Source organism: Cebus imitator, unplaced genomic scaffold (genome assembly GCF_001604975.1).
Source record: "Cebus imitator isolate Cc_AM_T3 unplaced genomic scaffold, Cebus_imitator-1.0 Scaffold32, whole genome shotgun sequence".
In the NCBI taxonomy this organism is placed as follows: domain Eukaryota; kingdom Metazoa; phylum Chordata; class Mammalia; order Primates; family Cebidae; genus Cebus; species Cebus imitator.
In genome coordinates, this window is record NW_016107347.1 from 7,114,388 (window position 1) to 7,126,756 (window position 12,369).

General features: G+C 43.1%; 2 protein-coding genes across 5 annotated transcripts in view; both read right to left on the minus strand.

Annotated features, from left to right (window-relative positions):
• Positions 1 to 6,609, minus strand: part of MOV10 (Mov10 RISC complex RNA helicase) — a 29,424-nt gene extending 22,815 nt beyond the window's left edge. The window contains exons 1-2 of one of the 4 annotated variants that reach the window (XM_017524286.2): positions 6,186 to 6,609; positions 5,866 to 6,067 (exon numbers count right to left, since the gene is read on the minus strand). In XM_017524286.2, the coding sequence (XP_017379775.1) occupies positions 5,866 to 6,067; positions 6,186 to 6,234 (251 nt within the window). In that variant the 5' untranslated portion in view covers positions 6,235 to 6,609. Of the gene's footprint in view, positions 1 to 5,865; positions 6,084 to 6,185 lie in introns of those variants that run through there. The other 3 variants (XM_037737030.1, XM_017524287.2, XM_017524289.2) reach the window with 3 other exon arrangements.
• Positions 6,610 to 10,440: 3,831 nt separating this feature from the next.
• CAPZA1 (capping actin protein of muscle Z-line subunit alpha 1) overlaps positions 10,441 to 12,369 on the minus strand; it is a 52,632-nt gene continuing 50,703 nt past the window's right edge. Inside the window, exon 10 of the mRNA XM_017524314.2 lies at positions 10,441 to 12,058. Coding sequence (XP_017379803.1) covers positions 11,918 to 12,058 — 141 coding nt within the window. The 3' untranslated portion in view covers positions 10,441 to 11,917. The remainder of the gene's footprint in view (positions 12,059 to 12,369) is intronic.

Below are 12,369 nucleotides of genomic sequence, written 5' to 3' on the forward strand. Positions count from 1 at the left end.
ATCTAACATAAAACATTAAAGCCCTTAATTCCCTTGCTCACAACTACTTGCTTAATTGGGAGCAATTAATCAATCAAACCCACTATTTGATGTACGTTCTTACTGACTTTTTTCTATGCATATAAAACACAGTAATGAGATGACATATGCTATACATACTATTCTGTAGCAGGTGTTTTTACTGTCATGGGTGTTCTCCCGTAACAACACTTTACAGAGCTACCATGCCCTTTTGAATGGCTAAAAGATAGTACACATGAATGCATCATGCTGTGTTTCTTTCTGTAGTGATAAACAAGCTGCCTGAGATTTCTGGCTATTCCAAATGTTACAATAACTGTCCTTGCACAAAAACACTTGTACTTGTAGGCAGGACTAATGGGATAAATTCCTTAAAGTAGAACTTCTGGGTCAAAGAGAATGAACCTTCACACCTTTGATAAGTTCTGCCAAATTGTCCTTTAAACAGGTTGTACAAATTCATGTTCTCACTAACAAGAGTTTGAAAATGCCCTTTTCCCAAGGCTCTAACATCAGAACTTTTCAACGTTCTAAATTTTTGACAATTTGATTACAAAAAAATGTTATCTTCTTTAACTGTGCATTTCTTTGATCACCAATACAGTCAAGGATCTTTCCTTCTTTTATTAGTCATTTGTATTTCTTCTGAGCTGCCTCATTATACCCTTTGCTTATTCTTCCAGGTCCCAATTAACTGTTCTCCCTACCTTCCTACCGCAGACCACCCGCTATATCTGCAGAATTGTCATCAAACACAAATTTGATCTTGTTTTCCCAATTTGCAATTCCACAGTCCACAGAATTAAGTCTTTAATTTGGCACACTCAAGATCCTCCATAGTAACAATGATAATGCAAATACAATAACAACAGAAAACATTTCCTGAATGCATTATCTCATCCATTCCTCAAAACAACCCCTTGAGGTAGTAATTAATATCATCCCACTTTAAAGAAAAAGAAATTGAGGTCCACATCCTCACCCACATTTGGCCTCTTGTCAATCCATCCTTATTTCAGCCATTCCCAGTGACTTATATCACTGTGCCCCTCTGCAGACTTCTGCACTGTGGACATCCTTAGCCTGATGTCCTATTTGTTTGTTGGGTGAACAATTGCTAATCTTTTTAGACCCAGTTCAGGAAAGGCCAAAAGCTAGAGATATGGTATTTCAGAACATATGATCAGATTTGGAAGTCATCTTAAAGAGACATCTAGTTTCATGTTCCACAGACTATGGATTGCAACTCTCATTAGTGGGTCAAGGCCAGGATTTTTATAAAATTGAAATAAAATAGAACAAAAAATATCAGAGGGCAGGGAGCGAAACTATGTATTGTTTCAAGGGCAGGTATTGCTTTGTGAAGGTTGTGTATGCTAGATCCCAAAGTAAAATGTGTTTTTTTTATTGTGGGTAGAGGTCCAACCATCAAGCCACTCTCCACGCCAGAAGCCAGAATGATCTTTCTAAATCTGATTATGTCTGTCTCTTACTTTGAGTTTTTCTGTGTCTTCCTATTTCCATTAAGATTAAAGACAAAACAAAACACCTCACAATGCTGACCCACGGCCCTGCTGGTCTCCTGTTCTTCTGAGGTCATTCCCAAGCCTTTGAAGGTGCTGTTCCCTCTGCCTGAACACTCTCCTTGCCCCTTCCATCTGCGAAGTCCCATTAATCCTTCAAGATTCTGCTCAAATATCACTTTCCCCAAGAAACCTCTGCCTAGGTTTCTTGATCTAGTCTAGGTTGCTAGACTAGGTCAGATCTCCAAATTATATACTCTCCATGCATATTGGACTTTTCCTTATTAGCACTCATCACAACTGTAAATGATATCTAACTGCTGCCTCCTTCCTTAGTCAGTTGGGTTCCTTCTGTGTACTTCTAGCAACTCACTTTGCTTTGCCATTCACAGGAGCCGCTCAGCCAGGGCTTGTGGAAGAATGAGTCTCCTGTGCAAAGCAAGAATCATCTTCTCTCAGAAACCTTTCGTGACTTCAGTCCTTACCTTATACAATGAACTCCTCGTCATCATTGTACTAATGAGGGATACCATTTACAAAGCCAGTGTAATATGCTAGCTACGCAAATGCTTTGCCTAGACAGCTCAGGTTGGTCTCTCACAACCCTGAGAGAAAGGCATTATTTTACATACTCTTACAGCTAGGGAAATGGAAGATTTAGAGTTGTTCACAGTTATATGCAACCACTAAATGGCAGGGCTACCTAACCACCATTACTAACACCTATACTATTGTATTACATTTGTTTGTCTACACATATCTGCTGCTCCTGACTAGATTATATTCTTTGGAGGCAGGGACCGAGGCACAAGCACATAGTAGAGCCTCATTAAATATATTTGCTTAATGAATAAAGATGGATGGGAAAAGGCAAGAGTTCAGAGCAGAGCACTTTATAACATCATAAAGTAACCTAGTTGGAGGGACCTATCCCCTCCCAGGGTAGGAATCTCCTAGAATTCCTAGAGTGTGACTTGCTACACCCCCTGCTATGTAGCCCATTCGCTTGTTAGTTAACTCTAGTTACTAGTTCAATTAGATTCTGTGAGCATTTATTGGGCATCTACTACATACAAAGCTCTATGCTGGGGACTGAAGACAGATGTAAACCTGACTGAAGACAGATGTAAACCTGACTAATGGTAGAGAATCTGAGTGTTTGGTACCAGGGGAAGATGGCCATGTGCCATAAAGGCAGAGCATAATGCAGCCATAACACCAGGCTATACCCAAGGTGTAAAGAAAGAGCCATGAGAGGCCAGAGAAAAAGCAATTAATTCCTATTGGGAAATGAGGGTTGACTTCACAGCATTCCAGCCTGGCTTTTTTTTTTTTTTTTTTTTTTTAGATGGAGTCTTGCTTCATTGCCCAGGCTGGAGTGCAGTGGTGTGATCTCAGCTCACTGCAACTTCTGCCCCCTGGGTTCAAGCAATTCTCCTGCCTCAGTCTCCCAAGTAGCTGGGATTACAGGAGTACGCTACCATGCCTGGCTTTTTTTTTTTCTGTATTTTTAGTAAGACAGGGTTTCAGCATGTTGGCCAGGCTGGTCTCAGACTCCTGGCCTCAAGTGATCTACCTGCCTCAGCCTGTAAGTGCTGGGATTACAGGCATGAGCCACTGCGCCCAGCCCAGCCTAGTTTTAAAGGATGTGTAGGCAAGTTCTTTAATCTGAACATAAATTTCCCCAACATGGTGAGTGTACAGAGCGGGGATAGTTGATGAAACCCACTTTTGCCTTCTGAAGTGACACAGAAGTGTAATCCTCTCCATGTTAAAACTCCAAAATAGGCCGGGCGCGGTGGCTCAAGCCTGTAATCCCAGCACTTTGGGAGGCCGAGGAGGGTGGATCACGAGGTCAAGAGATTGAGACCATCCTGGTCAACATGGTGAAACCCCGTCTCTACTAAAAATACAAAAAATTAGCTGGGCATGGTGGTGTGTGCCTGTAATCCCAGCTACTCAGGAGGCTGAGGCAAGAGAATTGCCTGAACCCAGGAGGCGGAGGTTGCGGTAAGCCGAGATCTCGCCATTGCACTCCAGCCTGAGTAACAAGAGTGAAACTCCGTCTCAAAAAAAAAAAAAAAAAAAAAAACCTCCAAAGTCAAGGATAATTACCTTGTCCTGTCTGATATTTCTATTTTTGAGGCAAACATTTCTCACTTTATTTCACTGGGTCTCAAGATAGACTATGAACCCACATAGAAGGCCTTTCCTCCTCCTCCATTTACTAAATTTTATTTATCTTTCAAGGCCAAGGTCAATGCCACCTTCTCCATCACATCCCCTAACAATTACAGAGAAGTGGTATCTTATTTGCATAAACACAATTGTATACAGTAAAAATTACTTCGGAAAATGCCTACATTTACCCATAATGTACAGTATATATGGCTTTCTGTATGCTATCTAACACAACCAGTTTTCCCCAGCACTAAAACATACTATGTACCTTTGGTTTAGAGCTGACAAAGACTCTCCTTGATCAAACTTTTGTTAGGTTCCCCTGAGCCCTCTTCTTGACTAGCCCTTGACCTTGGCTCCCCAAACCCTTCAGGCTTAGGCACACCTAGGTCAGTTTTACAAAGAATCTTGAAGTCATTTTAGTGAGACTCCTCACCCTTCATGCATGATCACACTTGATATCTGATCAAGTTCCTCCTTCCTGCCTTTGATGTGCAAGTCCTTGGTCTGCCTTTAACAACAATCTTGTTAGGTCAGATGAGCAAAAATCCTCCCACTCTTGATGGCTCCTCTTAGTAATTTCCTATATATCGATCCCCTTACTCTGTTCATTGGTCATAAATCCCCAGCTACCTTTACTGTATTTGGAATTGAGCTCCATCTCTCTTCCCTATTGCAACAGCCCTATTACCACAGCCTCGAGTCAAGTCTTCCTTACCGTTTACTATTTTAACCAATTACTTTTTCCTTAACAGAGCCAAAAGAAGTAGGTGTCTTGTTTCACAGCCATGTTGTACTCTGTGGACGTAGGTGAATTCCCATACCTGCAGTGTTGATACGATGTGATATGAATGCTTGCTCTTTCCTCCAGCATTTTTCTTATCATCCCTAGTATAATCCTCCATTTTACCATGTACCGTAGTGTACTGTGTACATGTATGTTGCATGCATATCACAGCCTCTGCTGCTCCTCTGGGATTGTGTGTTTTTCATCTTAAGAGTCCCCATAGTGACCAGCATGGTGACATAAAACAGGGCCTCATCCTCTTTGCCCCTTCTTCAGATGTTGTTCAAGCCTGTTAATATCCCTCTCAAAATGTGATATCCATTAGTGAAAACAATACTCCAGACACGATATGATCAATATGGAGAGTCTCTACCCTCTCCCCCTACCCCAAATCACACTTCTATTAGCTCAACCTTAGACTTCAACCGTTTTAGTAGCCACATCTCACCCATACTGGCCCTTTGGTCTGGTAAAACCCAAGGTCTTTTTCGGGAGGTCTGCTATTAAGCCCAGATTCCCACTACCTTATGTTTATTTGTACAAGTCTTTACGTTTACCCTTGTTAAACTGTTTCTTGGTTTTCCATGCAAGGCAGAAGCCTGTTGATATACGTGTTTTTGAAGCGCAATTCTGTGGTCTGACAGAAGACTCTTTGATTTTCACTTGGGTGGTAACAGGAAAAGGAGACCAAACAGCCTTCAGCGCAGGGTGAAAGGGAGCCTCCAGAAGGCTGGCCCTGTCTCCATGGAGAAGCCACAGGTGCTAATGGAGGTTTGGTACCTACGTAGTTTGTGCCCTTTTCTTCTTTCCAGAGCTTCTACCTTCTACCCTGGGCCTCTTCAGCTCTCCCAATAGCGGACCCCCGAGGCAGCAGCGCCTCAACAAGGTGGCAGAGGTCCCCGTAAAGCCCGAGGTCCCCGTAAAGCCCGCGCCTGGGCTCGCAGCCCGCAACAGGCAGCTTTTTCCCCGCGCTCCCGCGATGCCTGGGCCCCCTCTGGGGGCTCCCCTCCCCCACCGGGAGAGCTGTCCTCCAGCCCCCGCGAGCGGCGCGTGGAGTCGGGACCCGGCCCCCGGCCCTGCGTTCCGACCGCCGGGGGCGCGGGCAGCCCAGGAGGCTCTCCGCGGGGACTTGGCGCAGGGGCCCAGCTCGGGCAGAACGGGCGGGCTCCGGGCGGCGCTGGCGGGGCGTGGGCGAGGCGCGGGAGGGGAGGTCTGCGCCGCCCCAGGACTGGCCCGAGCCGCGGGGGGAGCTGCGTCCCTCTGCGCCCCGGGGCGGGAAAGGTGGCCCCCGCGCGGGGGTCGTGGCAGCAAGCTGGGCCCGCGATTCAGGGCCGGGAATGGGCCGGCCCGTACCTGATCTTGAAGTCGCGGTTATAAATGGTCCGCAGCCGCTCGCGATCTGTCTCCATGTCCAGTCCCCGAACGACCAGGAAACTCTCGAAACACTGGCCCGCCTCCCGGAGCTGCCGGCAGCTGAACTTACTGGGCATCGCGGCGGCGGCTGCGGCCCAGGCAGGAGGGTCCGCGGAAATGAAACTGAAAGTCGCCGCTGCAGCTGGAAGTTGGCGGCCCTGAGATGAGGGTGCAGCAGAGGGGAAGCCCCCTAACTCTGACCCCTGATCCTGCGGGCTCCCTTCTCCCCACCAGACTTCTCTCCTACGTTCTTTTCTTACCTGAGTCTTCCCTTCGGTTCTCCGTCCTATCCCCTCCCCCTCTTCGCATTAACTCTTTCCTAAAGCGTCTGACCCCTCCCTCAGGGCCCTCCCCTTACCCCAAGCTCCCTCCCCTGGCTTCTAGCCAGTATCAGAACGTGGCTACCGCTTGGGGCCGTCTGAACAGCCCGGCAGGACCTCCGAGCCTCCGCTAGGGCCACTCTCACGCCCACCCTCTAGAGCCTGGGGACTCAGTGGAAAGCAGGAGAGCAAAGGGCAGGACTGGGACCTAGGTCGGCTGCAGCTGGACTGGGGAAGCTCATCCAGCGCCTCCCCCAGCCGTCCAGGGACAGAAACCCGTGGAAGCGGGCGACACGCCCCCTCCCCCATTTTCCCTTCTTGGGCTTTCAGACGCACGTAGTTGGCATAAGAGTCAAATAAGTTTAGGGAGAAGAACCCAGTGTCTCTGAGATAAAGGTGTGTACGTGTGGGAGGGAGGGACAAGGGGCTCTGCCAGGACAAACAGTCATTGCTTTTCTCTGCCACACCGGCTTCATTACGTGGAAAGGCTGGTGACCCTTACCCCTGAGCCACATATTTGGGCGCTTAATTGCATTTCAGTCTGTATTGCTCTTTATTTTTTACTGGTATATAAGGTGGCCCCAGTCATCAAAACGCTAGCATCTTCAGAGTAAGGGACTGTTGTGTTAGGCAATAAGTGTAGTTAATAGTGACGGTACCACGAAGAGAAGCGCAATTGTTTCACAAGACTGTATAGACAAATTAAAGGGGGTGGGGCTACAATAACAAGCCTTTGCATCTATTTTTTTTTTCCTCGCAGAATGAAATAACACACACACTAGAATGGGACAAGCTAAGTTATACTAAAAAGTTTTAAATCAAATATATCACTTTCAAATAAATCAAAGCTAGTGGTGTTCTCCAAAGCAGTTACCAGCAGGAGGCCACACATTCAATCTAAGGAATTAAAAGAAGTCCAGAACCCAGATCATACTCCAGGCCAACAACCAACTTGTACCTTCTCTCAGGCCAACAACCAACTGAAGCCAGGAATAACAGTTTTTAGCAACAGGAAATGCAGTCAGTGGGAACCAAAGCTACAGGGATGGGGAAAATAGAGCAGAGGAAAACATTGTTTTAGAAACGGATTATGCAAAGTAGAGGAAAAAACTAGAAAAGTAGCCAAAGATGTTACCTTTTTTTCTCCCTCAATGTCCTGATGAGGTTCCAGAAGAGTAGAGAGGGTGAACTCCTCAAAATTGCTTTGTTACTTACCATCTGAAAAACCTATCTACCATACTCAAACTGAATGTCTGGCTCCATTCTGACCAGCAAATCTAAATCCATATTATTCTTGGATACAATCTACTCTCTTTTTTCTGGTCAGACTTCTCTTGGGTGTTCTCAAAACGTACACAAAAAGCTACAGTATAGTAAAAACTTGGGTAAAAATGTGATGCATGTGGCTTTGTCTACAATAGAACTTCTTTAAACAAGTTTTATCTGGAAAAATCAACTTCACATGGGGTTCTAATTGTTATTGTCAGAGCCGTTTAAACAGAGCAACTCCATCTTGAACAGGGGCTGGGTAAGATGAGGCTGAGACCTACTGGACTGCATTCCCAGGAGGTTAGGCATTCTAAGTCACAGGATAAAACAGGAGGTCAGCACAAGATACACATCATAAAGACCTTGCTAATAAAACAGGTTGCAGTAAAGAAGCTGGCTAAACCCACCAAAACCAAGACGGTGAGGAGAGTGAACTCTGGCTGTCCTCATGCCTCATTATACGATAGTTATAATACATTAGCATGCTAAAAGACACTCCCACCAGCACCATGACAGTATACATATACCATGGCAACATCAGGAAGTTACCCAATACAGTCTAAAAAGGGGGATGAAGCCTGTTCTGGGAACTGCCCACCCCATTCCTGGAAAACTCATGAATCATCCACCCCTTGTGTAGCATACAATCAGGAAATGACCACAAAAGGGGATCATGAAAGCCCCTTGGGGATGTTCTGCCTATGGAGTAGCTATTCTTTATTCCTTTACTTTCTTAATAAATTTGCTTTCACTTTACTCTATAGACTCATCCCTAATTCTTTTCCTGCATGGGACCCAGGACCCCTTTCCAGTAACATTTTCACACATGCTGTTCTAGATGTCTAAAATGGCCTCCTTTCTCACCTTTCACATCCAGCTCAAGTTTCACTTCCTTGATTTCTTCCTTAAATCCATCTATGTTTACATGAATCTACCTTAATTAAAAGAAATGAGGTTGATTTAGGCATGCGTTGAAGGCAGTCTGAAAGTTAACTGGCCAACAGTGTTACTGGAATAAACCCATGGCCCTCCCAGAAAATCGAAATACTTTTTAGACTGGCCAGTCTACCATAAACCAAAAGAGAGGCTGTGGCAATTGTAGTTGATCCTACCTGCAAATGCACCTCTCACTAAAATGTATTTGTAATCCCCAAATCAATACATGTAGTGCCTTTGCGGTCATTCATGGACACACACAGAGCGACAAAAAACTTGTTGTCCAATGTGTGTGTTCCCAGTTGAGGTCTGACACAGTGCACTGCAGATTTCAGCCCTTGTATTGTAAAGTGCCCTTTCCATGGTCTATCTAGTGCCACGCTTGTTGAATTCTTGTGCTTTTTGCTGGTGATTTCACTACTTAAAATGGCCACCAAGTGTAGTGCTTAAGTGTGGTCCCGTGTTCCTAAGCACAGGAAGGCTTTACAGGGAAAATTCCTGTTAAACTTCATTCAGGAATGAGTTACAGTACTCACTAAGTCAGTATTCAAAGTGACTTTACAGAACCTAACCACGCTGAATAACCAGAATCAACTGTATATGCTTATACATAACAGAATGCTTTTTGATACCTTGGATTTTAAGAGATGTGAGATTTGTTTTTGTGTTCAAAGAGCTTATATATACTCTGTGCCTTTATATATACCTTATCTGTTTAAAGGAGAAATTTATCTCAGTTTAAACTATAGGACAATCCAGCTTTGTTCTGTACTTACTAATCTTCCTTTTTCATAGTAGGTAGCTGAAAAATGAGAAAATGATCACAAGTATTTGGTTTACTTGGTAGTTTTATAGATAATTGTAAACTTACAAGTTGGCATTTAAATATTTATCATTCTTTATCATTCTGAATGACAGGTACACAATATGCCAAAATATGCCAAAAGTTTGCCAAGTATCCCATAAACCTAGATGAGTCCAGCACCAAAGTCTTAGATTATAAAAGAGAACAGGCATTGGAACTAGGCAAGCAATAGAGGGATAATCACTGAGGCTCAGATGAAACAGTCTTCAGCAGTGCCATTTCAAACCAAATACAGGAGGGAGGCTCCACAAAAAACTCTTTTCCAGATGGCTGGGAAATCTTTGCCCTAGGGTACAACAGGCTGATTTCAGCAGCTTGTGATAAAATAAATACAATTCAAGCAAATATTTCTGCTAAGGGAGGTTAAGAAGGTGGTAGGGGGGAGCCAGAGCGGGAGTGTCTCTGCCAGACTTGGTCAGGAGGGTTGATTTCCTCCCAATTATGCAAGTAACAACTTTAGATAGTCAAGGGGTTAAGAGATTTTTTAAAAAGTCTAAGCTAAGGAATCAATGGGATAGCCTGGGGGTAAGATGAGAGAGTTAATAAATTAAAGGCAAGAATGTTTGAATCTATTTGCATTACAAGGAGAATGGAATGTAGCTAAATGTTTCTCAAAAAGGTGGGAATTTGAACTGGCCTTGGATGGAGTACAGGAAGCATAAAACTCCCTCTGGTTCCTTTTTGGGAACTAGGATAAAAAAAAGCCTCTCCCGCAAGTCTGTAGCTAGGCCAGCTAAGAGGAGGAAAGCAGCATTGCGAGATAACCCAACGTGAAATATTAGCAAGTTTAAGGCAGGGATTCTTTCATTTCTACCTCTGCCTAGTGACTACGACCATACTTAGGCCTTGCTTTCTGAATGACAGGTACAGAAGACAACTACATTTTTCCCTTTGAAAAACGGGTAGTCTCTGAGTGAAGAGCAGCATGATCCATAGATATTGCTCACGCTTAAATTAGCTGTTCTTTACAAATCTTTGGATATTCACTGAGTCTATAAAAGTTGAAGGTAGAAACCAATTTCAGAAACCCTAATCATTCTCAACAAATAAGATCAAATACACCTGAATATCTTACCTTGAGAACAAAGGCTGAAGCGATGAATCAAAAAGGAGAAACTCAGACAATTTTAGAACAAAACAGGTATATTTCTATTAGACTACCTGATACAGAAGATAGTGTGGTATGGATGGATAGTATGAATGACAAATAATACAAATATATTTTATTTGAAATAAAAATGCATACACAGCTCAATGGGTCACTTAGAAACAAACTGTTGCTTGACTATATTACTGAGCAAAAACAAAACTGAAGCACAAACACCTTTCTTTTTTGACATGTATCTGGAGATAGGTAGGAAGACACTACTTGATTTTTTAAAAAACTGACCTTCCCTTAAGGCCTGGTCATAGAAGTGTAAACAATGTAAATGAATCCACCATTACCAGTTGTCATATCATATCTATGTCACCTGTGTATTCTGACATTACACACATACCTGCCAATATACCTGGGAAAGGTTATTTTATCACAGTTACACTTGAGTTCTTGGCAGGTAGGACAGAGGAAGAGTAATTTGAAATAAGTTTTACATCCTATTTAGAATAAATCACTAGTATTTCCTTAAATAACAGGTTACAATAGAAAGATACTGCCTGGAAGTTATCCTTTTCACTTTGGTTCATTTTTACTTTTTGTTTGTGATTTACATAGCTGTTTAATTCATTTGCTTATAGTACAATCCTGCCATAAAGTATTAAAGCACAAGATACCTATTATTCCTTCAACATCTGCATTTTTCAAGTTTTATACTCTATATCCACAGTATGTCAGCAGTTCTTGAATGTTTAAAAAAAATAAATGGGTAAAACCCTTCTAAAAATGCAGATGTCTATAACTACAATGGTACTAAAATGGGAAGGAGACAATGGAAGAAGGGATAAAAGCAAACACGTTCTGTGCAGGGAATGTGGTTCAAGTCTTTGGATTTAAAAACAAGTTCCCCAGAGAAGCTGGCACTTCCTTTGCCCTCCAAAAAGGACCTGAAAAGTCCCAATCCAAACTTTGGAAAATTACAGTTATGAGATGCAATAAATGATGATCAAAGCAGTCAGAGGGAGAAGGATGAATGTGTCTTCCATTTAGCTATAGATTGTAGCATAGTCTTTTTAGGTGTTGGTGGATCAGTAAAAACCACTGAAGTACCAGAAGTGCTTGGAGCTTGGAAGGATAGGGGTAGAAAGTAATGACCGTAATACCTTGTCTAAATCAGTAGCAGGGCTTCATGGCTAGGAAACTTTTTTAAACAGTAAAATGTCTCTAGGATAGATCTTTCTCTCTCCAACATTAAATGTGGCAGAATTAACAAAAAAAAAAAAAAATTTACACGTAGATATAGCAATAACAGAAAATTACAAGGCAGAGAACACAAAAGAATCAAGACAATGCTATAGGTTCAACAGTATTCCATGAGGCTAGAAAACTGGTTAACTTTGAAAGCCCTAGCAAAATATCACTCTTGTTTATAAATCACTTATTTATCATATGACCACATGTTGAATCCTTGTCTTTCCACATACTGGAGAATTCTACATTCAGCCTTTAAGCATTCTGCATTTCTTTGCCAATCTTGTAGCTGAGTATCTTGTTCCAGTCGATTTTGGTGCGGGTAACTGGAAGCTGCCGGCGCAAGGCCTTGAATGTGGTATCTGACATTGTTTGATAGTTTTCACTAATTGCTGTCTGCAATAGATAATTGAAGATGAGTTGCTTGAACAGAAACGAGGCTGGTTGTGAATAGGAAAGTAACGCTATAGTCAAAGGATATGCTTGAGTCCCCTATGAAGGATAGACTGGATATATTATTTTCAATGAGCTCCTCTCCAACCTCTGAAGTAGGTCAAGAAGTTCACCTATATTATTTCTTTCTTTTTTTTTTCTTTTTTGAGACGGAGTTTCACTCTTGTTACCCAGGCTGGAGTGCAATGGCGCGATCTCGGCTCACCGCAACCTCCGCCTCCTGGGTTCAGGCAATTCTCCTGCCTCAGCCTCCT